This window comes from Gobio gobio (genome assembly GCF_949357685.1).
Source record: "Gobio gobio genome assembly, chromosome: 2".
Classification (NCBI taxonomy): Eukaryota; Metazoa; Chordata; class Actinopteri; order Cypriniformes; family Gobionidae; genus Gobio; species Gobio gobio.
Window position 1 is genome coordinate 57691390 of NC_137098.1, and position 23229 is coordinate 57714618.

General features: G+C 37.1%; 1 protein-coding gene across 2 annotated transcripts; it reads left to right on the plus strand.

Annotated features, from left to right (window-relative positions):
• The first annotated feature begins 1115 nt into the window (after positions 1–1115).
• sv2ba (synaptic vesicle glycoprotein 2Ba) lies at positions 1116–23184 on the plus strand. Of its 2 annotated transcripts, XR_013818087.1 has the most exons (14): positions 1116–1244; positions 5301–5966; positions 8158–8338; positions 9030–9181; positions 11040–11173; positions 12351–12440; positions 12619–12732; positions 13162–13250; positions 13705–13869; positions 16786–16919; positions 17044–17247; positions 20379–20538; positions 21377–21950; positions 22184–22840. XR_013818087.1 is itself a non-coding variant. In XM_079837881.1 (13 exons), the coding sequence occupies exons 2-13, from the start codon at positions 5507–5509 to the stop codon at positions 21558–21560; spliced, it is 2067 nt and encodes a 688-aa protein (XP_079694007.1). In that variant the 5' UTR covers positions 1116–1244; positions 5301–5506; the 3' UTR covers positions 21561–23184. The 2 variants fall into 2 exon arrangements, 1 of the variants encoding a protein (XP_079694007.1); XM_079837881.1 differs by having other exon boundaries at positions 21377–23184.
• The last annotated feature ends 45 nt before the right edge of the window (positions 23185–23229 follow it).

The following is a 23229-nucleotide window of genomic DNA, read 5'->3' on the forward strand; positions in this document are numbered from 1 at the left end:
GACAAGGTTTGAGAACAACAGTGAAGGATTTGTGGAGGTGAAGCTGGTTTTACCAGCAGATCAGGGTACATCTGCCCACTTGGGAAGTTTAGATGAATTAGTGGGAGGGGAAAGTGCGGCCGGAGGCGGAGTGCGTGGAGAAAACACAGGGAATATATGTGATCTAAATATAGCCAGTGGTTCTGTTGGGGAGGAGCTAATCCTCTTTGCAGTAGAATTACTGACTGTGGGATTAGGCAGCTTTGCTGTGTGCAAGACATCTACCCTCTATAATAAACGTCCCATAGCAGGCCGTACAAACTAACTCTGAGCGAAGCCGGAAAGGAGCGTTTCAATTCAGCTAGTTAAGATGTAATGTGTCGTTAATGTCAGTTTGAGAAGGAAAGGATGTCAGCATCCTTCTGTCCTGAAAGAACATGCTATAATCACCATAAAATCAAAATGTAAAATTCTTATTTTTATGGAGTATTGCAGTATTTATTATAAATCTGTGCACATCATTTAAAAAAAAAAAATCTTTAATCAAAATTATTTTCCCAACCACTTGCAACATCTCTTCTCTAATGACATGTTTACTGGCTCTAGGGGCGGAGCAACCTGTCACTCACATGAGATCGACCAATAGCAAGCCACAACCATCCAATCAATTTCCATTGGACAAAATCAAGTCCCGCCCTAGTTTTTCTTGTTGGAAAAGTAATTTCACTTGGATATACGTGTCAATAGGGAAGAACTTTGCAACTTCTGTTTCATGATTTTAGTAAAAGAGTTTTGAAAGATATTGCACTTTGGGGCAAGCAAACATTTCAGGCCATAAAGGCTAAAATTGGATCACTATATATATCACAATAATCTGTGCTTTGTTTAATTGAATGAGTCAAAACATATTCAAGATGGTCTTCAATAATTTCTCAGTGATTATTTTGCATGTGTAGGTAAAATCATTATGTATTGTAACAATATTCCCCTACCAACACATAACATCCGGTTTGGTCTGTTGTTGCAGCATGTTCATTAAACTGGATGTGGACTCTACCATTTGGTCTGACAGCATCAAGCCTAGGGAGATTCCATCTGGATGAGGCGCTGATCATGATGTCGACCCATAATCCCCTAGTCTGCCCATCAGACTCCTGTTAAGGTGACATGTAGGGCTTGCCTTCTGAAACTCTGCCAGGATTTTCCTTTGGATTTTTTATTCATTTATATCGAACGCCATAATACATAAAGGAATAGTAATTCTGGTAAGTCAATTTAAATTTTAAAGGTATTTTAAAACTGCTTTCAGTGTCATTGCTTTAAAATTATGCCTGATTGAGGATTGAATGCTTTAGATTCAACTTTAAATGTATTTAGTCCCACAAAATGACAGATCACAATATTTGACTTTGCCCATTTTGATCACAACTGTGAAATGATAACCATAAGCAGAGATTAGATTTACACTTTGAAAGTAACTGTTGCATACTAGTATTTTGCAGATCTATAAAGCTGATGGAAAAGCTCCACCCTACATCATGACATGTTGCCTTTCATTATGTACAACAGATTGTTTATTGACTTTTAGCCATTGACATTTTGGGTCCTATGTGACCTCCAATGAAATCACAACAGCTCTAAATTAATAAATACTGAAATAAATATGTATTTTTCCTTTACATTTTGCTTTAAAAGAAACTACAGTCTGTTATACCATTAAATAAAAAAAAATGTTTTGTTGAAAAAAATATGATCCAAATGTAAAAGTTTAGAGTGATTTTTAGTATACATGAGTATAGAAAATACGGAAAAATAATTAAACTTGGATTAAAAATATTATTCACCGGTTGTTTTATAAAGGTTTTTCTCAACAAATGTCAATATCAATGGCAAATAATGACCACAAAAAATTAAAATGTCCAAACATATCCGAATAATTATCAAGAAAGTATGTTGATACAGGAATAAAGGTGCATGATTGCCATTGTCCAGAGGCTTTTCTGTAATTTTACAGGTGACATGCTTAAGCAAACGTGCCCTTCAGACTTGCCCTCTATTACCTAGTGTCTCCTCCCGGTGACATCACTAAAGACCCGCCCACACCATGTGCACTTTCTGCCATATATGGATATATCGCCTGACGGAGAGGATGTCACAAATGAAATTAAGTGTGACGATTCTCTATAAACACCTAATTATTGCTTTCAGTTTAGCTTTCAGACATCAGAGCATAATTTACTGTAATGTTAGTTCATATTTTACATTTAATTTGAAGTTTTTGTATAAATTATTAGTAGTTTTAGATTTAAAAGAAATAGCATGTCACGCTGCGGAAACTATTGTCACTGGTTACTTGCATGTCATCTACTCAGAATCGTTTTAATAATGTGCCAGGACATGTATGTGCATACCAGTTTTATATTCACATTGAAACAATAAAAAATAGGCCTACATAGAACACTGTATACGGGTGAAAATCATAATCTGCTCCCATAACAGTCCCTACAGACTTAATGCATTTGCTAGAACGTTTATTTTTTGCCTATTCCACAGTACAAGTCAGAAGTTACATAATGCCCATCTGGGACCATCAGATCACGATGACCAGGTCGAGACAGGATACTCAGTGAATGTAGATGTATTCACTCAGTAATCCCTTTTCAGCTGCTTTTAATGTTTGGACAAGGGACAATTGTCAGTGTTGAAAAAGCATATTTTCTTTGGAAATCGGTACAATCTATGAATCTGTTTTGCTTTTGATATTATACTCCTAACATTTGATTATTTCATCAAGAGGCATGTTCATCACCCTCCGAATTTAATCTGGTCTTCTGGGAATGAATAAAATTCATCTGGTTTTAAGCTGGATTAAATCATAGCTCTCACTTGGAAAGCAGGAGAAAATATGGCACATGTCAGGACACAAGAAAAGCAGCCTTTATAGTTACGCGTTTTGATATGTGTGCACGGTCATTAATGCTACCTCATTTTCATATTCATAATATCAGTATATGACAGATGCTCAAATACATGACATGCAGGCATTTGCAGGCATGCAGTGCGCAGGATGTCTTGCGTGGCGTGGTCAGATCAAATGGCTTGTGCTGGATAAGTAGGGGCTTATAATGAGGTCTAGTCTTGACCAGTGATTATCGTCTTGCAGACACTCTAATGGCAGCACGAGACAAAAGGAAGTTAGTTGCTTGTAAACATCTTACTTTTTTAATAATTTTAATAAAATGCTTTATTTATATAGCGCCTTTCCATTGCTCAAGGATGCTTTACAAAGTAGATAACAGCAATAGGGTAGGTAATAATAACAGACATCAGGTGAAATGACAGATAATAGTACGCAGAGAAGAAGAATATTACAAAATAGAAGATTAACAAGGATAAAACAAGGATATAAAATGGCATTACATAGACACAGTGTAGCACACAGCAGCATATAATCATGTACAGAGAAATACAGAACACAACTTAAGAATGGTAACATCCAGAGAACAAATGGGTTTTGAGTAGGGATTTGAATTCAGAAATATTAATAGTACAGCAGAGTGACCGGGGGAGGGAATTCCAGAGTTTGGGTGCAATAAAGCTAAATGATCTACCTCCCAGGCGACAAAGAGAGAAGGCCAGATTCAGATGACCAAAGTGATCGAGTCGGGATGTAGGGGAGAAGCATATTACAGAGCTAGGAGCCAAGCCATGCAATGATTTGAAAGTGAACAGTATTTTGTTCTTTATGATACTATAGGCCACTGCTAGCCAGTGGAGATCAAACATAATAGGGGGGATATGGGCTGAAAGATTGGTTTGGGTGAGTATTCTTACAGTAGAGTTTTGAATATATTGCATTTTCTGGCAATGGAGCTAGCAGGTAAACCAATGAAAAGGGCATTACAGTAGTCAAGACGGGATAGAACGAAAGCATGGATAACCGTTTAACACTAATGAAGGCAATGCGTGTTAAAGTGAAAGAATGCAGATTTGGTCATAGAGTTAATATTAGCCTCAAAGGTAAGAGAGGAATCGAAAATAACACCAAGATTTTTAACAGTATTGAATGGTTTGATGAGAGTACCAGCAATATTACAGGCAAAGTCATTAGGAATATTGCTAGTAAGGGATGGGGTTCAATTAAATAAAAGGATGCCTCAACTGCAATTTTCTGAAACTAAACATGGACAAATGTTTAGTTTCAGAAAATTGCAGTTGAAGCATCCTTTGATTTAATTCATGGAGATTTTATCAATTTAAGATTTGGATGTCATCAACGTAGCCGTAGATATGATAACTAAAACCATATACAGTAATATGTAAATTATGAATAGTAATGGACCAAGAACGGATCCCTGGGGGACACCTTGCTTCAGGGGGACAGTCGGAGATCTATATTCCTGCATTGAAATGTAAAATTGTCTATCAGAGAGATAGGAGGAAAACTAAGAAAGAGCAACACCGGAAATACCCACATTCGAGAGGCGTGAAATAAGTAAATCATGGCAGACACTATCAAAGGCGGAGCTAAGGTCGTGTAGTAGAAGTATTGAGAGAGCGCCAGAGTCATCAGAGAGTAGTAGGTCATTCACTACCTTTACAAGGGCAGTTCCAGTACACTGGGGATCTGTAAAATGACAGAAAAAGTACTGGCAGCTTATTACCCGGACATTATCCAGTCATTTTAAAACACAATGCAATGATGTTCAAAATACCTGTAAAACACCTGTAAAAATATTTATACGGAAAATTCCTTCAAATTAGTACAGTACATTGTGCCCTTTTTTACCGGATTTGTAGAGTGTACTATGAAATGGGCGAAAACCAAACTTGTTAACAAAAGTTATTGACAGCACATACATGTTGTCAATGCATATGTATGTTTGCTAAAGTGGCACCAAAAAGTATTTGGACACTCAAGTCAATGTTGAACAGTCAAAGTCATTATGAACAGTAAGCTATTCACAATTGTTCGTATTTTTTAAGTGTCTCTTACATGTATTTTACTCCTCTATGTGATCATATTGTATTTTAATGCTTCAATGGCAATAGGTTAATATAGCCTGCCCTACTGTTCTGTATATTGAGCTTAGTCGGGGTGTAGACACATTTATTTCTCATGAATGGAAATGAGGCTGTAAGGGATCAACGAACAGTTTGTTCAGTGGTTTGTGAACCCGACAAAAAATTTACCTGGATCGAAAAACATTCTGTTCAATGTACAGTCTCGTTTTCATTCATGTACAGTTAAACCATAAATAAGGTTGATTTTTTTTCTTCCCTAACTTAACTTTTTATAACTAATGTTCTTTATATTTCAGGTGCAGCATGTGGCCTTGTGTAGAACCAACCAAAGGGAAATAACTCATTGCTGTCATAAATATTGAGGCCTTAACTAAACTGAGGTGCAGTTTATATTTGTAAGAAATTTTGTGATTTGGGACTGTCACAAAAGACTCCGAGAATTCTGAGGATTATGTTAATTTAGCTATTTTTGTCTTCAAGAATATAACAAATTCAAGCCAAAATGGATGATCCTTACCAAAACAATATAAACCAGCAGGGAGAAACCTATCCCACAGAAGGAGGACAATACACTTATCCTTATCAGACGGACTTCCCTCCTCGGGAGGAGGATGACGATGCTGCTAGTGATGCCACCGAGGGGCATGATGAAGATGAGCAGATGTATGAGGGAGAGTACCAAGGCATCCCTCATCCGGACGAGATCAAGGAGGCACGGAGAGCTGCACGAAGGGAGGCCCGTATGAAGGCCAGGATGGCAGCTGAGGTCGTAGAGGAAACGTTGCCAGAGCAATACGAGAGCATCATGGAAGACTGCGGTCACGGACGCTTCCAGTGGACCCTCTTCACGGTGCTGGGACTGGCCCTGATGGCTGATGGCGTGGAGTGCTTCGTAGTGAGTTTCGCCCTGCCCAGTGCTGAGAAGGACATGTGCCTGTCGAATGCTGACAAGGGAATGCTGGGTGAGTGAAGGAGTGGGGATCACAATCAGCTTTATTTAGAATATTTTTAATGCGGTTCAACGCAGAGTTTTCAGAACTAAAAACTAAATGTGAAGTTACCTGTACTATTTATATCTGGGCTGGGAAAATAATAGCACATATAAATGACCTTCACCTGCTTTTGAAGGTGTTCTGTGGTGCTCCTAGATAACCCAGAGAGTTTTATATTGTCAAATCAACATTTCCCCTTGATAAAGGCATAATTTAAAAAGTAAAATGTTATTTCACAAATTGTTTCCTTTTTCTTTCATGTAATTTCTTATTAAAGTTCAATAATATTTTATATTATTATTATTATTATAAATTGTTCTGTTATTTCTTATTAATTGAATGTATTATTATTGTTATAATTATTATTATGTTTTGCAAGGAGTATTGCTATTATAATTACTATTGCAAGTATTACTATTCCATTTTAAAGTTTTAGGTCAGAAATGAATACTTTTATTCACTTTTATTTATTAAATTCATTAAAAGTGACAGTAAAGTATTCAAATAAATGCTGTTCTTATAACATTTCCATTCATCAAATAGTCCTGAAAAAAAATTCTAACAATTTCCGTAAAAATATTAAGCAGCACAGCTGTTTTCAACATTGATGATAATAATAATACATGTTTCTTGAGCAGAAAATCAGCAAATTAGAATTATTTCTGAAGGATCATTTGATCAAGTGTATTTAGTGTAATAGTGTATTAATAATGTGTATTTAATAATTCTGAACAAATATTGCTATTTTAATATTTTCTTCATTCTCAAGCCAGAACCCATTCACACAACAAAGTATATCTTCCTGTACTGATTTTTTTTTTTAAATAGCCATGTTAGTGACAGAATGAGAGCACAGGTAGAATGAGAATATTTCCTAGATTGCGTGCAATAGTGAGGAAGAAGCAGGAAAAGTTTCAGTCAGGGATGAAAGTTGCCGCTGTGTAGTGTGGTGTGTAATCCACGGTGACGTTCACAATCCCTGCCACGTGCCTGATAATCACTTATCCCATTCTCTAATTAGCTGTTTGAGAGAGTGTGTGTGTGTGTGTGTGTGTGTGTGTGTGTGTGTGTGTGTGTGTGTGTGTGTGTGTGTGTGTGTGTGTGTGTGTGTGTGTGTGTGTGTGTGTGTGTGTGTGTGTGTGTGTGTGTGTGTGTGTGTGTGTGTGTGTGTGTGTGTGTGTGTGTGTGTGTGTGTGTGTGTGTGTGTGTGTGTGTGTGTGTGTGTGTGTGTGTGGACTGGTAATCCCTACGTTATGGGAACAAAATGTCCCCACAAAGATGGCAATATCCGAAATCCTCATCCTTGTGGGGAATTTTTTTGGTCCCCATGAGGAAAACATCTTATAAATCAGACTAAGTGATGTTTTTTGAAAATGTAAAAATGCAGAATGTCTCCTGTGATGGGTAGGTTTAGGGGTAGGGGGATAGAATATACAGTATGTACGGTATAAAAACCATTACGCCTATGGAAAGTCCCCATAAAACATGAAAACCCAACATGTGTGTGTGTGTGTGTGTGTGTGTGTGTGTGTGTGTGTGTGTGTGTGTGTGTGTGTGTGTATGTGTATGTGTGTGTGTGTGTGTGTGTGTGTGTGTGTGTGCACGCAGTGAGTGAGAGAGAGAGAGAGAGAGAGAGAGTAGCAGAGCATTGATGAAGGCAAGATCTCATGTGAGTGACAGATTGTCCCGCCCTCACGTCATCAGAGGGGGGTATTTTGATTAAAGATTACAAGGGCACATGAATTTAAAAAAGAATGTGTGCAGATAAATTATTTATAATAAATACTGCAATATTCCATTAAAAAAGGCTATTTTGATTTCAAAGGTGACTAAAAGGATATTTCACCTAATTAAAATTCTGTCAGAATTGAATCATTCCAAACCCATATGACTTTCTTTCTTCTGTGACACACACACACACGCACGCACGCACGCACACAAATAATTTCTGAATAATATCCTAGAAACTTAATTGAGACATATTCAGTATAATGAGGAATGGGTCTTTATAACACATGAATTTGCTAATGATTTGATTGAACATTGTTTGTAAATGACCTACTGCATTATTTTGCTGGAAACTTGCAATATTTGTCTTTAAATATCGCAGAAGTGCCAGATAGTTTTACTATGATGTACTGTGTTGTTCTTCTGTGTTCAGGTTTGATAGTGTACGTGGGCATGATGATCGGCGCTGTGGTGTGGGGGGGTCTGGCTGATAAACTGGGCAGACGACAGTGTTTACTCTACGCACTGGCCATCAACTGCATCTTCTCCTTCCTGTCTTGTTTCGCACAGAGCTACGGCTTCTTTATATTCTTCAGGCTCTGCTCGGGAATTGGGTGAGACTCGCAGAAAGCAGCAGGAATTTATTTATGCATCTACACTATCGTTCAAAAGTCTGGGGTCAGTAAGATAAATTGATGTCTTTGAAAGACGTCTCTTGTGTTCACCAGGGCTGCATTTAATTAATCAAAAATACAGTAAAAACTGTAATAGTGTGAAATATTATTACAATTTAAAACAACGTATTGCTGATGACAGCATCATTACTCCAGTCTTCAGTGTCACATGATCCTTCAGAAATCATTCGAATATGCTGATTTGTTGCTCAAGAAGCATTTATTAATATATTAATGTTGAGAACAGTTGTGCTGCCTAAATTTTTGATACATATTTCAAGTTCAAAAGAACAGCATTTATTTGAAATATAAATCTAAATCTTTTTTAACATCTTAAATGTCTTTACTGCTTCTTCTACTCAATGTAACACATTGTTGCAAAAAAAAGCAAATCTTTAAAAAAGCATCTTACTGACCCCACACTTTTGAACAGTAGTGTATAGTTTTTGTATGATTTCATATTTCACAAATGGAATTATTGTCACATTTTTCACATTTACCTGAGTCTAATGGTTGTAGATTTGCAGCTAAATATTCTATCAGTGAAATGATGGAATCTCTTATCGGTAAAATTGTATTTAATCTGTCCAATAAATGATATCAAGAAACAGTCTCTGATAATCTCCTGCAGGATCGGAGGATCGATCCCAGTTGTGTACACGTACTTCGCTGAGTTCCTGCAGATAGATAAGAGAGGAGAACATCTCAGCTGGCTGTGCTTGTTCTGGATGCTCGGAGGACTGTACGCTTCCTTCACCGCATGGGGAATCATCCCACATTATGGTAATTCATCCTAAATCCTTGCAATGTTTCTAATAATGGCAGTTACTACAGGTGTAAGAGCAGACTTGAAGAAAGCAAGTCTTTGGATAACATATGTGGCTGCAGGGTTTTTAATGTTGTCTATATGTCTATGTGGTGTTTTTAATATGCTTTATGACAAGTATAATCATGTGCAAGTTCATAAGACAACATCGTTGCTATGTAGACTATTTTCTCCTTAAACCAAAGACATTCTATGATGTTCAAAGCATTTCTAAGGATGCTGATTTTTAGAGATGGTGAACGGGAACATGGTTTATAATAATAATTCATTAATTAATAATTTGTAACATTTATAAAGTGCTTTTCTAGGCACTCGCTTTAAATAGAAGGGGGGAATCTCCTCATCCACCACCAATGTGCATAATCTACCTGGATAATGTGACGGCAGCCATATTGCGCCAGAACGCCCACCACACACCAGATTATTGGTGGAGAGGAGACAGAGTGAAGAAGCTAATTGTATGGGGATGATTAGGAGGCCATGATGGACAGGGGCCAATGGGCAAATTTGGCCAGGATGCCGGGGTTACACCCCTACTCTTTATCGAAGTGGGATTTCCTGGGATTTTTAATGACCATAGAGAGTCAGGACCTCGGTTTAACGTCTCATCCGAAGGACGGTGCTCTCTGACAGTATAGTGTCCCCATCACTGTACTGGGGTGTTAGGACCAACAGAGACCACAGGGCGAGCACCCCCTGCTGGCCTCACTAACACCTCCTCCAGCAGCTACCTAGTTTTCCCAGTTGGTCTCCCATCCAGGTACTGACCAGGCTCAGCCCTGCTTAGCTTGAGTGGGAAACCAGTCTTGGGTTACAGGGTGATATGGCTGCTGGCTAATGTGTAACATTAGCAACACATCATTAGCTGTTCGGTAATGTAGTCAAGCAAAAGGCTAATCATATTAATTACCGTTATGTGTCCGACGTTGTAAAGAGCGATACATACATAACGCATTACCATTCTGATACATCGACCTGTAGACGAGCCTGTTTAATTCACTCTGCTGAATCAGTTTCTGGTTCAAACTTATACGACAGAATTCAACCAGTGTTTCCACTTGCCATTGTGCAGCGTTTACAACAGAAAAGTTGAGCGAGTAGATCAGGTCTTCTGAGTTGGTGTGATTTAGTGGAGGCAGGGCTCATTTGCATATACATGCTATTTTACATTCAAGCTATTTTAATGCATGATTTTTTTTTTTTTCACAGGAAAAATCATTTAAATATGTAATTTTGGTGATTGACTAAAGGGGGATTGTTTTGTAATTAAAATAAAGCTGAAAGAAAATATCATTATATTACACCAAAAAAATTATTGACTGTTAAAAAAATTAATAAATTAAAAAGTAAAACTGAACTAAAACTAAAACTGAAACTGAAATAAAAATAAATTAAACCTAAATATAAAGGTTAAAAAATAAATAAAAATGACAAATGCACATACATTTAAAAACAAAAATGAAATTAAAATTTAAATAAAAACTATAAAAATAAAAGCTAAATTAAAATATAGGTTAAAAACTAAAATAGTATATGAATAATACTAAAATTACACTGTTGGATAGATGATAAAGCATGGGGTAATAACAAAACAAGAATTGCATTGAGCAAAGAACTTAAAAATAAATCAGGATGTTTTTTTTTTTCTTTTATGTGCCTTTTACAAATGTGAAGTCCCAATGCAGAACCTTTTAGAACAAAATCCGTGAAATTCTATAACAATATTAGAAGTTGTCTGGAAGTTGTTGGATATAAAACCACGTCAAGATCCAGGTTTCTGAGGGTTTGGGTTGTTTGTTTGTTTGTTTGTTGCAGGCTGGGGTTTCAGTATGGGGACAGAGTTCCAGTTCCACAGTTGGAGGGTGTTTGTGCTGGTTTGTTTCCTTCCCTCTGTGGCTGCTCTCGCTGGGCTTGTGTTCATGCCAGAAAGTCCCCGTTTTCTCCTCGAGGTAATATGGTGTATGATAGTTTACTAGTAGAGCACGCTGGCTATTTATTACACACACACACACACACACACACACACACACACACACACACACACACACACACACACACACACACACACACACACACACACACACACACACACACACACACACACACACACACACACACACACACACGTGTATATATATATATATATAGATAATTTCTTTATCTTTAAATAAAATCATAATAACACATTATTTATTCATTTGTTTATTTATATGTTTAGTTAGTTAGTTAGTTAGTTACACTGTAAAGAAAATCAGGTCTCCAATTGAAAACATTTTTAGTTGGCCAAATTGAATTTCTGTGAATTAAATTGCATCAATTCACAGAAATTCAATTTGGTCAACTGAAAAATTTAGATGTGATCAGTCACTAGAACATTTTCAATTGGAGACCTGAATTTTTTTTACAGTGTTAGTTGTTAGTCAGTTTTTTTCTCCTCTTAATATTCAGAATTTTACAGAAATTCTGTGTAGTCATTTCAGTCGATGTCCATTGTGACACATTATTAACTCCATGTCAAATAAACGAATCTTTAAATCAGATACCAATAAAATAATAAAACATATTTGTTTATATTAATTTAGGTAAATGTAGTTTCTCTGAACAAAGTCTGTTATCTGTTATATTGGCCAACATTGCCTTGGCTTCTACAGAGTGTCTTGATTGGCAAGATGGCATGTTGTTAAAAATGTACAATTACTTGTCTTTATTGTATAAAATGTACTTCAAAAATATTTAGCAGACACCCTGTTTAAAGAAGTGCTACACAAAATGCATGATCTCTTTTCAGGGTTATTATCATTAACTAAAACTACTAAAAACATTTCTGCTAATTGAAATTAAGCTGAAATAAATTAAAATAAATATTAGTTGAACAACTTAAACTAAACGAAAATTAAAAATGTTGCCTTGGCAATGAAATGAAATAAGTTGAAGTTGAAGCACTACAATTATTAACTGGAAATTATTATCTCAAATTTACATTTATATTTAAAAATATAAACTAAAAGAACATAGCAAAATGACAAAAAATGTCACTAAAAGTAACATCAAAGCTACAATATAAAAATTAAGGCTAATTCGAAATATTAATAAAACTAATATCACTGCCTCTTTTGTGAATTTCAGACTGCAAGACACGATGAGGCCTGGATGGTCTTGCGGCAGGTCCATGACACCAACTGGAGGGCAAAAGGAGAGCCAGAAAGAGTGTTTGAAGTAAAGTTGTTCATTTTAAAATACTATACCTCTAAATAACAGAAAAGCAGCAGAAATAACCCTAGATCTGCATCTGTGATGAGTTGACCGTATAAAGTCTTGATTTTATTAGTAACCTAACTGGAAAAATGGCTCAGCTTACATGGTCTTAACTATGAAATATATCCCTCTCTTTAAGGTTTCGCAGCTCAAAATACCTCAAACTCAAGATGATGAGTTCATAGAGATTCAGAGTGATACTGGAACTGCCTTTCAGCGATTCATGGTCAGACACATGACCCTGGTTAAACAGGTATGCTAACAAAAAAACAACTCCAGAGGTTTTTCGATTTATGGTAAAATCAGTATCTGCCACCATCTTCTTTCTCGTCCTGCACCATTTGAGCTTCAGACCTGAATGATAGCTAAAAGTGTGAGGCTTGTTGAGGAGAGCTGTGATGTTCGCTTTCTAAGCGATTGGAATTGGCAGATGATAAAAGGTTGAAAGATGCTATAAAAATCTCATAGGTTTACATTGTCATGCAAGTCCATGCATTAAAAACACTCAGAACACCTTTGCAGCTGCATAGCAAACTCCTGGCAACTACCCTAGCATGGCAAGCACCACCTACATTTTCTTCAGAAAATGGAAAATTTGTCATTTTTGCAATTGCAGATCGGATCTTAAGATTCTTGTTTGGCTAACGCAAATGAAGTGATTGTTTCCATTGTTCTCCAAAAGGTCATGAAGAACATGATGTCACTGGCTGCACCTGAACTCAGGCTCAATGGTTTGTTCATTGCCATTGTGTGGTTTACGATGTCCTTCAGGTGAGCAACTCTTGATAGAGCAGCTTCATATACAGTATAGCTAGTAAAGTGAGCTTCTTGCAGCATACTCTCGTTCCCTATCCTAACGGTCATAAAATCTCATAAGTGATGGATTTGGAATACTCTTGTAACGGAGACCAGCTAGTAAAGAGATGTGTGGGTAAACCTCACTCCCCTGCCCTCAAGAGGTGCCCTAGTGACTGACGCTAGATGCTGCGGTCTTTAGCGTCCTTGTAAGTGCACCCACCTCCCATGCCAGTGACTACATATGCATTCTGGGATTGACTTTTGAAGGAAAATGACATTTCATGTTGTCTAATGAGGCATTTAAGGAGACCGTATACTTAGTCACTATCATGTCTGGAGCATGTATATGTATATATTCCAGGTTCTGGAACAGAGCATAACGACTCCTTTAACAGGAAACAATATTAATCAATCTTCCACCACACAGCTATTATGGCCTAGGAGCGTGGTTTCCTGACCAGATCAAGTACCTCCAGTTTGAGGAGTACGAGTCCAACGTCAAGCTCTTCCATCGTGAGAAAGTGGAACGCTTTCATTTCAACTTCACTCTGCAAAATCAGGTCCACAAAGAGGGGGAGTATATCCACGACAGGTACATTTACTTCATTATTCATTTACAGTCAGATTACAGATCCCTCTGTATATACTGCATGATGTTTTATAGAATGAAGGACTAATGCGGGTACATACTGTTCAAAGATTTGGGGTTGGTTTTTTAAGATTTTTTAATGTTGAAATAATGGGAAAGAAGTCTCTTCTGCTCACCAAGGCTGCATTTAATTGATACTCCTGTGATGTCATTACTCCAGTCTTCAGTGTCACATCATCCTTATGAAATCATTCTAATATGACGATTCGCTGCTCAAGAAACATTTCTTTTTATCAACATTGAAAAAAGTTATGCTGCTTAAAGGGTTAGTTCACCCAAAAATGAAAATAAGTCCATGATTTACTCACCCTCAAGTCATCCGAGGTGTATATGACATTCTTCTTTCAGACGAATAAAATCTGAGTTATATTAAAAAAAGTCCTGGCTAATCCAAGCTTTATAATAGCAGTAATAGTTGCTCTGTTTTAGAAGTCCATAAAAAATGCATCTCTCCGTCGAATAACGTGCTCCACGTGGCTCCGGGGGGTTAATAAAGGCCTTCTGAAGCGAATCGATGCGTTTGTGTAAGAAAAATATCCATATTTAAAACTTTATAAAGTACATTTCCGGCCAATCGCCTTCAGTGGAAAAGTGTTGAAAGTGCCTTCTCGCAATTCAAGATGCAGGCACGTGCAGAGAGGGGGGGGGGGGCAATGGGTGCTCGAGCCCCTGCCCTTTTTCAAAATGAATCAAAAGTGCCCCTCTCAGACAAATATCAATGATAATATTGTGGTTAATAAAACTAAATAAATTTGATTATTATAACATGACAATGTATACAATAGTAACGGACGGCTCAAAAGTCGGACAATTTCTGTTGAGGCGTTGCCATAACGCGTTGCTATGGGTTGCGTGCGTTTTGATTGACAGTTGATTTTCCACTGTTCGGAAACGGCTCTCGAGCCAAATATGGTCCTTTTAGAGAGAGTGTGTGGCCTTACGGGAAAAAATAAACCAATATTTTTTTTTCATCCATTATCAGAGCTAATGTGTTGATTTAATTACAAATCTATATATTATATATTTTAAAGTATTACACAATTCACCAATGCCCGTTTGTCATGTATATACACCAACCAATCGTGATCTGGCAAAGCAAGTTCAAATTCCATTGGGCGATGTGAAGCGGTAATTTTCTGTTCTTATTCATAAATCGGTTGAAAATGACATGGACAGACGAACTAACGTTTGCGGAACGATTTCCTGCAGTTTGTCTCATTTTATAAATTGCATCACTGACAAAATGGATTTTAACTGACAACAAACAAATCCCTGCACAAAACCACAGCAGCAAAAGTCGCATTAATGGTAAGTAGTGTTAAATTCACTTGTATTTATGTATATTGATACACCGTTTACTATTTCATGAAACTATCAAAGTTTACAAAACCCAAGTGCCACCGGCACCTACACTCTTAAAAATAATGGTTCTTAAATGGTTCTTTGGCGAGGTGTATGGTTCCATGAGGAACCTTTAATATCCAAAGAACCTTTCCATTGCACAAAAGGTTCTTTGTAGCGCAGAAAGGTTCTTTAGACTATAAAATAGTTAGAAAAAAAAGGTTCTTCAAAGAACCTTTCACAAAACGGTTCTTCGGGGAACCAAAAATGGTTCTTCTATGGCATCACTGTGAAACCCCCTTTTTGGTTCTTCCTGGCACCTTTATTTTTAAGGGTGTACAGGCCTATTATGTGAAGTGTAGGCTGGCAAAATGGTTACATGAAAGGACTTTATTATATTAACGTTACCATTTTTGAAAATTATGCAGCATTATGAAAGAAGTCTCTTATGTTCATCAAGCCTGCATTTATTTGATAAAAAACAGCAATATTGTGAAATATTATTAAAATAATGGTTTTCTATTTTAAAATAATTTAAAATATAATTTATTCCTGTGATCACAGCTGTATTTTCAGCATCATTACTCCACTCTTCAGTGTCACATGATCATTCAGAAATCATTCTAATATGAGGATTTAATGTCAATGATGGAAACTGTGATACTCTTTTCAAGATTGTTGGATTAATAAAAAGTTAAAAAGAACATAATGTAATAATATTTCTCAATATTAGGCTACTGTTTTTTCTGTATTTTTGATTAAATAAATGCAGGCTTGATGAGCATAAGGATATATATATATATTGCCCCTTTTTTACATTTGAGCCCCTGCCCCTGAATAACTCTCTGTACGGCCCTGTCAAGATGCGTACGTAACATCTGACGAGCATACTTTGTAACGGAAGCCTTTGATCGGCAGAGGCACTTTCAACACTTTTTCCATAAATTGAATACGGAAGGCGATCGGCCGAAACTTTACTTTATAACGTTTTAAATATGGATATTTTTCTTACACAAATGCATCGATTAGCTTCAGAAGGCCTTTATTAACACCCCAGAGCCATGTGGAGCACGTTATTCGACGGACAGATTAATTTTTTATGGACTTCAAAAACAGAGCAACAATTACTGCTATTATAATGCTTGGATTAGCCTGGACTTTTTAAATATAACTCTGATTGTGTTCGTCTGAAAGAAGAATGTCATATACACCTAGGAGGACTTGAGGGTGAGTAAATCATGGGATAATTTTCATTTTTGGGTGAACTATCCCTTTAATATTTTGGTGGAAACGTTGCAGCGTTTTTTCAGGATTCTTTGATGAATAGAATTTTCAAATTAACAGTATTTATTTAAAATATATATATTTTGTAACTGTATACATGTTTTTATGGTCACTTTTGTTTAATTCAATGCATCTTTACTGAATTAAGCATTAATTTTAAAAAAAACACTGACCCCAAACTTTTGAACGGTTGTGTAATGGTTGAGCAGTCAGTTTTATTTTCTTTACATGCAGGTTTATCAACATAGAAATGAGAAATGTGAAGTTTGAGGAATCCCTGTTTGAGAACTGTTATTTTGAGGACGTCAGATCAACAGAGACCTTCTTTGAGAACTGCACCCTTAAAAACACAGTCTTCTACAATACTGGTATGCAATTCATACAAAGTATTTTATTTGGTATATTAACCTTCATCCTATTAGATTTCTCTGAATGATTATTTGGGTTTTCCTTTCATTAATTGTGATTTTGCAATTGTCATGTTCCTTACAGACCTGTGGGAAGATTCCAAGTTTTTTAACTGTAAGCTGGAAAATACAACATTTTTGCACCCCAAAAAAGGCTGCCATCTAAATTTCCAAGAGGAAAATGACATCCTGATCTATTTAGTCTGCTTCCTGGGCAGTTTGTCTGTGATACCTGGCAACATCATAGCAGGTCTATTAATGGATAAAATAGGACGACTTAAAATTATAGGTGAGTGCTTACACGCAGCAGCTTATATTAATGTGCCCCTATTATGCTTCAAATTTTACCTTTAATGCAGTGTGTAATATAGTTGTTTGTGAATGTAAAAGGTCTGCAAAGTTTTAAAAGTCAAAGTGCACCACAAAATTATTGTCTCCTACATGAAAGAATCAGTTCTGAACTGCCTGAAACGAACCATCAGCAATTCCAGTCTCACTTCCGTAACATATCTACGTAGGTTTGTAACACATTTGCAAAATGCTACTCTATGGTCTTCACTGGCTGCCCACGAACAGTGTCTACTTTGACCAACCCTCAAACACTGTAGTTGTAGCTGAGACTGGAAGAGCTTGGTTCGTGTTGTCGACATGTCGGGCCAACATCTGACCAATCAGAGCAGAGTAGGGCAATCACAGCAGACTGGGTCATTTGACCAATCAGAGCAGAGTAGGGCAATCACAGCAGACTGGGCCATTTGACCAATCAGAGCAGAGTAGACCAATCATAGCAGACTGGGCCATTTGACCAATCAGAGCAGAGTAGGCCAACCACAACAGATTGGGCCATTTTACCAATCAAGGCAGAGTAGACCAACCACAACCGACTGGGCCATTTGACCAATCAGAGCAGAGTAGGCCAACCACAACCGACTGGGCCATTTGACAAATCAGAGCAGAGTAGGCCAATCACAATAGACCTATATATCTGACCAATCAGAGCAGAGTAGGCCAACCACAACAGATTGGGCCATTTGACCAATCAAGGCAGAGTAGACCAACCACAACCGACTGGACCATTTGACCAATCAGAGCAGAATAGACCAATCCCAATAGACCTGTCTGTCTGACCAATCAGAGCAGAGTAGACCAACCACAACAGGCTGGGCCATTTTACCAATCAGAGCAGAATAGGCCAATCACAATAGACCTGTCTGTCTGACCAATCAGAGCAGAGTAGACCAACCACAACAGGCTGGGCCATTTTACCAATCAGAGCAGAGTAGACCAACCACAACAGACTGGGCCATTTGACCAATCAGAGCAGAGTAGGCCAAATTACAACAGACTGGGCCATTTGACCAATCAGAGCAGAATAGACCAACCACAACAGACTGGGCCATCTGACCAATCACAGCAGAGTAGACCAATCATAGCAGAACAGACTGGGCCATCTGACCAATCAGAGCAGAGTAGACCAATCACAGCAGAACAGACTGGGCCATCTGACCAATCAGAGCAGAGTAGACCAATTACAACAGGGGCACGTTCAAAGCTCAAACCGGTGTGCAACGTTTTGCTTCGGTTTCCGGTTGAACGTCATGTTTCCTGGAAACAGTGTGCAACAGGTTTGAGATGCGTTTAATCTCGTTTGGTGGGTGTGTCAATAATGTCAGTCCAATCAGCAGCAACATGTATATAAACCACACGGTATTAAAGAGACAGCTCACACAATGGGTCCAAGTAAAGTTGTTTACAAATGTGTCCGCTGCAGCTCAGTATGTATACGCAACAATTGAAGATATTAGAAGACATGATTGTCGTAAAAAAAAAAATACAGTATATCAACATGATGATGTATTTATTTATATTTTTAGCTTCATTGCAAGGCAAATTTCATATATGGTAATTAAGTGCTTTATATAAAAATGAGAAAGAAAATACAAGCGAACTGCAAATCACAACAGACTGAGGCATCTGACCAATCAGAGCAGAGTAGTTCAATCACATCAGACTGGGCAATCTGACCAAAAAGAGCAGAGTGGGCCAATCACAACAGACTGGGCAATCTGACCAAAAAGAGCAGAGTGGGCCAATCACAACAGACTGGGCAATCTGACCAAAAAGAGCAGAGTGGGCCAATCACAACAGACTGGGCAATATGACTAATCAGAGCCAATCACAACAGACTAGGCCATTTGACCAATCACAGCAGAACAGACTGGGCCATTTGACCAATCAGAGCAGAGTAGACCAATCACAACAGGGCTGCGTTCAGCCCCTACAAAACTTTGCAAAACGTTTTTTAAACGGAAACGGTGAACGTTGAACACCCTGTTCTGATGACGCAAGAGTTGCAGCTACGGCAGCTGAGAAGGCCATTCTTTGTGTTCTTTTTGAGGAATTTTCGGAGCCTGATGAAATCGATATAAATACATGTTTTAATACTGCAAAATACATACAATCACTGCCGTCCAGAATAAAAGACAACATCCCAATCCCATTTAATTAACTTTTTTTTATCTCCTGGTAATCAATTCTAATTTTATTTTATTTTATTTCTAGTTCTTACTGTTTTAATAGCTTGTATTTTCTTTCTCATTTTTATGTAAAGCACTTAATTACCATATCAATGAAACTAAAAATATAAATAAATACATCATCATGTTGATATACTGTATTTTTTTTTTTTACGACAATCATTACAAATCGACAGTCGATTTTACGACAGTCTTCTAATATCTTCAATTGTTGCGTATACATACTGAGCTGCAGCGGACACATTTGTAAACAACTTTACTTGGACCCATTGTGCGAGCTGTCTCTTTAATACCGTGTGGTTTATATACATGTTGCTGCTGATTGGACTGACATTATTGACACACCCACCAAACGAGATTAAACGTATCTCAAACCTGTTGCACACCGTTTCCAGGAAACATGACGTTCAACCGGAAACCGTAGCAAAACGTTGCGCACCGGTTTGAGCTTTGAACATGGCCCTGAACAGACTGAGCCATCTGACCAATCAGAGAAGAGTAGACTCATCGCAACAGAACAGACTGAGCCATCTGACCAATCAGAGAAGAGTAGACTCATCGCAACAGAACAGACTGAGCCATCTGACCAATCAAAGCAGAGTAGGCCAATTACAACAGACAGGGCCATCTGTTTAGAGAGACTGAATCGTTTTTCGAGCTGTTTCAGATACTGTGAGAATAGAGGTGATGCTACAATATATATTATGAAATTTAAGTGAACTTGACCTTGGATGCATGTAAACCTATTGTAGGAGTCCTCCAAAACAAAATTAGGAACCTTTAAAATAGCACAATAGGGGCACTGTAACATGTACCGCTTTATCAATAACTTTTTTAAAGTGTTTATAGTATGCAAATTAATTCTGCTTGTTTTTGTTTGCAGGGGCATCCATGTTAGGCTCCGCTGTCTGCACGTTCTTCCTGCTCCTGTGCTTCAGTCAGTGGGCTGTCGTCCTGTTCCAGTGCCTCTTTTTCGCAGCCTGCGCGGCAGCTTGGAATGGCATCGAGGTCATCACTGTGGAGCTCTATCCAGCCTCGAAAAGGTACAAAAAGATCCATCACTAAAAAACATCTCTGATACTTAGAATTAATATAAAGCAGATACTTTTCAACCTTTGAGTAGGCTACTTTCTCAAAACTGCATTTACTTGCTGGATTAAACTACTGTTCAAATTATGTTGTAATGTTTTTGAAAGAAGTCTCTTAGGCTCATCAAAGCTGCATTTATTTGATCAAAAAGATAGTAAAAAACTGTCATGTGAAATATTATTACCTTTCAGAACAACTGTTTTCTATTTTAATATAAACAGAATTGTGTGATATAAAGTCAGAATTGTGAGATATAAAGTCAGAATTGTGAGGTATAAAGTCTGAATTGTGAGGTATAAAGTCTGAATTGTGAGATATAAAGTCTGAATTGTGAGACATAAAGTCTGAATTGTGTGATATAAAGTCTGAATTGTGAGACATAAAGCATGAATTGTGAGAAATAAAGTCTGAATTGTGAGATATAAAGTCAGAATTGTGCGAAATAAAGTCTGAATTGTGAGATATAAAGTCAATTTTGTGAGATATAAAGTCAGAATTGTGAGATATAAAGTTAGAATTGTGTGATATAAAGTCTGAATTGTGTGATATAAAGTCAGAATTGTGAGATATAAAGTCAGAATTGTGTGATATAAAGTCAGAATTGTGAGATATAAAGTCTGAATTGTGAGATATAAAGTCTGAATTGTGAGGTATAAAGTCAGAATTGTGAGATATAAAGTCTGAATTGTGAGATATAAAGTCTGAATTGTGTGATATAAAGTCAGAATTGTGAGATATAAAGTCAGAATTGTGACTTTAATTGCTCATTAATCCATCTCTTTATTTCCTCAGAGCCACAGCTTTTGGTGTGCTGAACGGCACATGTAAACTGGCAGCTATCCTCAGCACTTTCATCTTTGGCAAGTTTATCGGCATCACCAAGATTGTCCCGATCATCCTGTCCTTCTCAGCGCTAGTGTGCGGAGGACTGCTAGCATTTAAGTTACCTGAGACTCGGGAGGTCATTCTTCAATGAAAAAGCCAAACTCCTCAAGGCCTCAGCGTTTGGTCCAGCTGGACACTGGATGACCGCATGCTTAGACTGATGAACACTGACAGGAAAAGGGCTGAAGCATGTGAAGCTCAAATGGTGTTATGTTAGAACCACTGTACTGTAGTATTACTTTCATAGTATTACTTTTATAGATGTAGAGCATATGTTTAGGTTGTTCACAGTGGCTGTATTTTGAGTAAGAAATCCAAAAGGGGGCAATAGGGTCAGTATTGATATCAAATTCCCTTTTTTATATCGGAACAAATAATAACTTTGACTTTAAAGGAACACCCCACTATTTTTGAAAATAGGCTCATTTTCCAACTCCCCTAGAGTGAAACAGTTGAGTTTTACCATTTTCGAATCCATTCAGCCGATCTCCGGATCTGGCGGTAGCACTTTTAGCATAGCTTAGCATAGATCATTGAATCTGATTAGACCGTTAGCATCTCGCTCAAAAATGACCAAAGACTTTCGATATTTTTTTTTAACTTTTTAAAACTTGTCTCTTCTGTAGTTACATTGTGTCGAAAATGAAAAGTTGCATAACCAACGTGCTGGGGACTTTGACCTATGCTAAGCTATACTAAAAGTGCTACTGCCAGATCCGAAAACGGTAAAACTCAACTGTTTAACTCTAGGGGGGTTGGGAAATGAGCCTGTTTTCAAAAAAAGTGGTGTGTTCCTTTAAGAGGAATCTTTTAATGAGAGCTACATTTTACTTTGATTTAATTTGTAAAAATAGATTTTTTTTTAAATCTCCAACTTCATCACCAACTTTTGGTCATCAGCTAGTTTTTGTTGTGTTGTATTTGTTATCTGTGGTATATATTTATTTCACATTAGATAATTAAATTCCCACTGTGTTTTAACTCTATAATGTTCTTGGATTCCCATCATTTCAACTATTGTTTGTCATGCCTTTCGTTAGAAGATGATCACGCTACACCACAATGACATTGTTTGTATGAAAATAGACATTTTTAAAATGGACTTGTATGTACAATGCTCATTTGATGTGATAAAATATGTAGATGATGTGATTTTTGATTTTATTTGTCTGTTTTTGAAAATGTGTGATTACTAAATATGGCTCACAAATTATTATTTCCGAATTCAGTCAAATATATCTCCTATAGGTCAACACTGATTAAATGCTACAGCAACTTTATGTCAAGAGAAATCTAAAATTCTTTTTATATTTCATGTTCAAATAAGAAAAAAAAAATCAGTTTACCTTTTTGTTTTGTTTGTGATGGTATAAAAATAAAATATAAAACATCATTTGGTCTTCAGTGCTTCATGTTGTTTCTCGCCACACTATATTGGAATGGGAAAGCCACAGTATTTTGGTATTGGATAAAGTTCCCATGCTTTTCTGTGAGCATGTGCGCATGCAAAGGCACTTGTGAAAACAAGGCCAGGGCAAACGTGTGAATCAGTCACACCTCTTGTGATGGTCATTTATTTATGCAAAGGTGTGAAGCAAAAATCTACATAATCCTTTCACCAGATTTACTAGATCATAAATTCCTGTGCATTTTCTGCCACTTCTCAATTTTTTGGGTTTCTTTTTAATTTCCTAAATAAAACAGTTTTTGGCTGCATAATGTTTACCTCTTAGCACAGCTCCCTTTATTAATGTATGCAA

Excerpts from the sequence above, each read along its gene's own strand:
- sv2ba (XM_079837881.1), top strand. The coding sequence starts at position 5,507 with ATGGATGATCCTTACCAAAACAATATAAACCAGCAGGGAGAAACCTAT. Across the intron at positions 11,174-12,350 it reads GTCCCCGTTTTCTCCTCGAG|ACTGCAAGACACGATGAGGC; the intron begins GTAATATGGTGT and ends TGTGAATTTCAG. Across the intron at positions 16,920-17,043 it reads CACAGTCTTCTACAATACTG|ACCTGTGGGAAGATTCCAAG; the intron begins GTATGCAATTCA and ends TGTTCCTTACAG.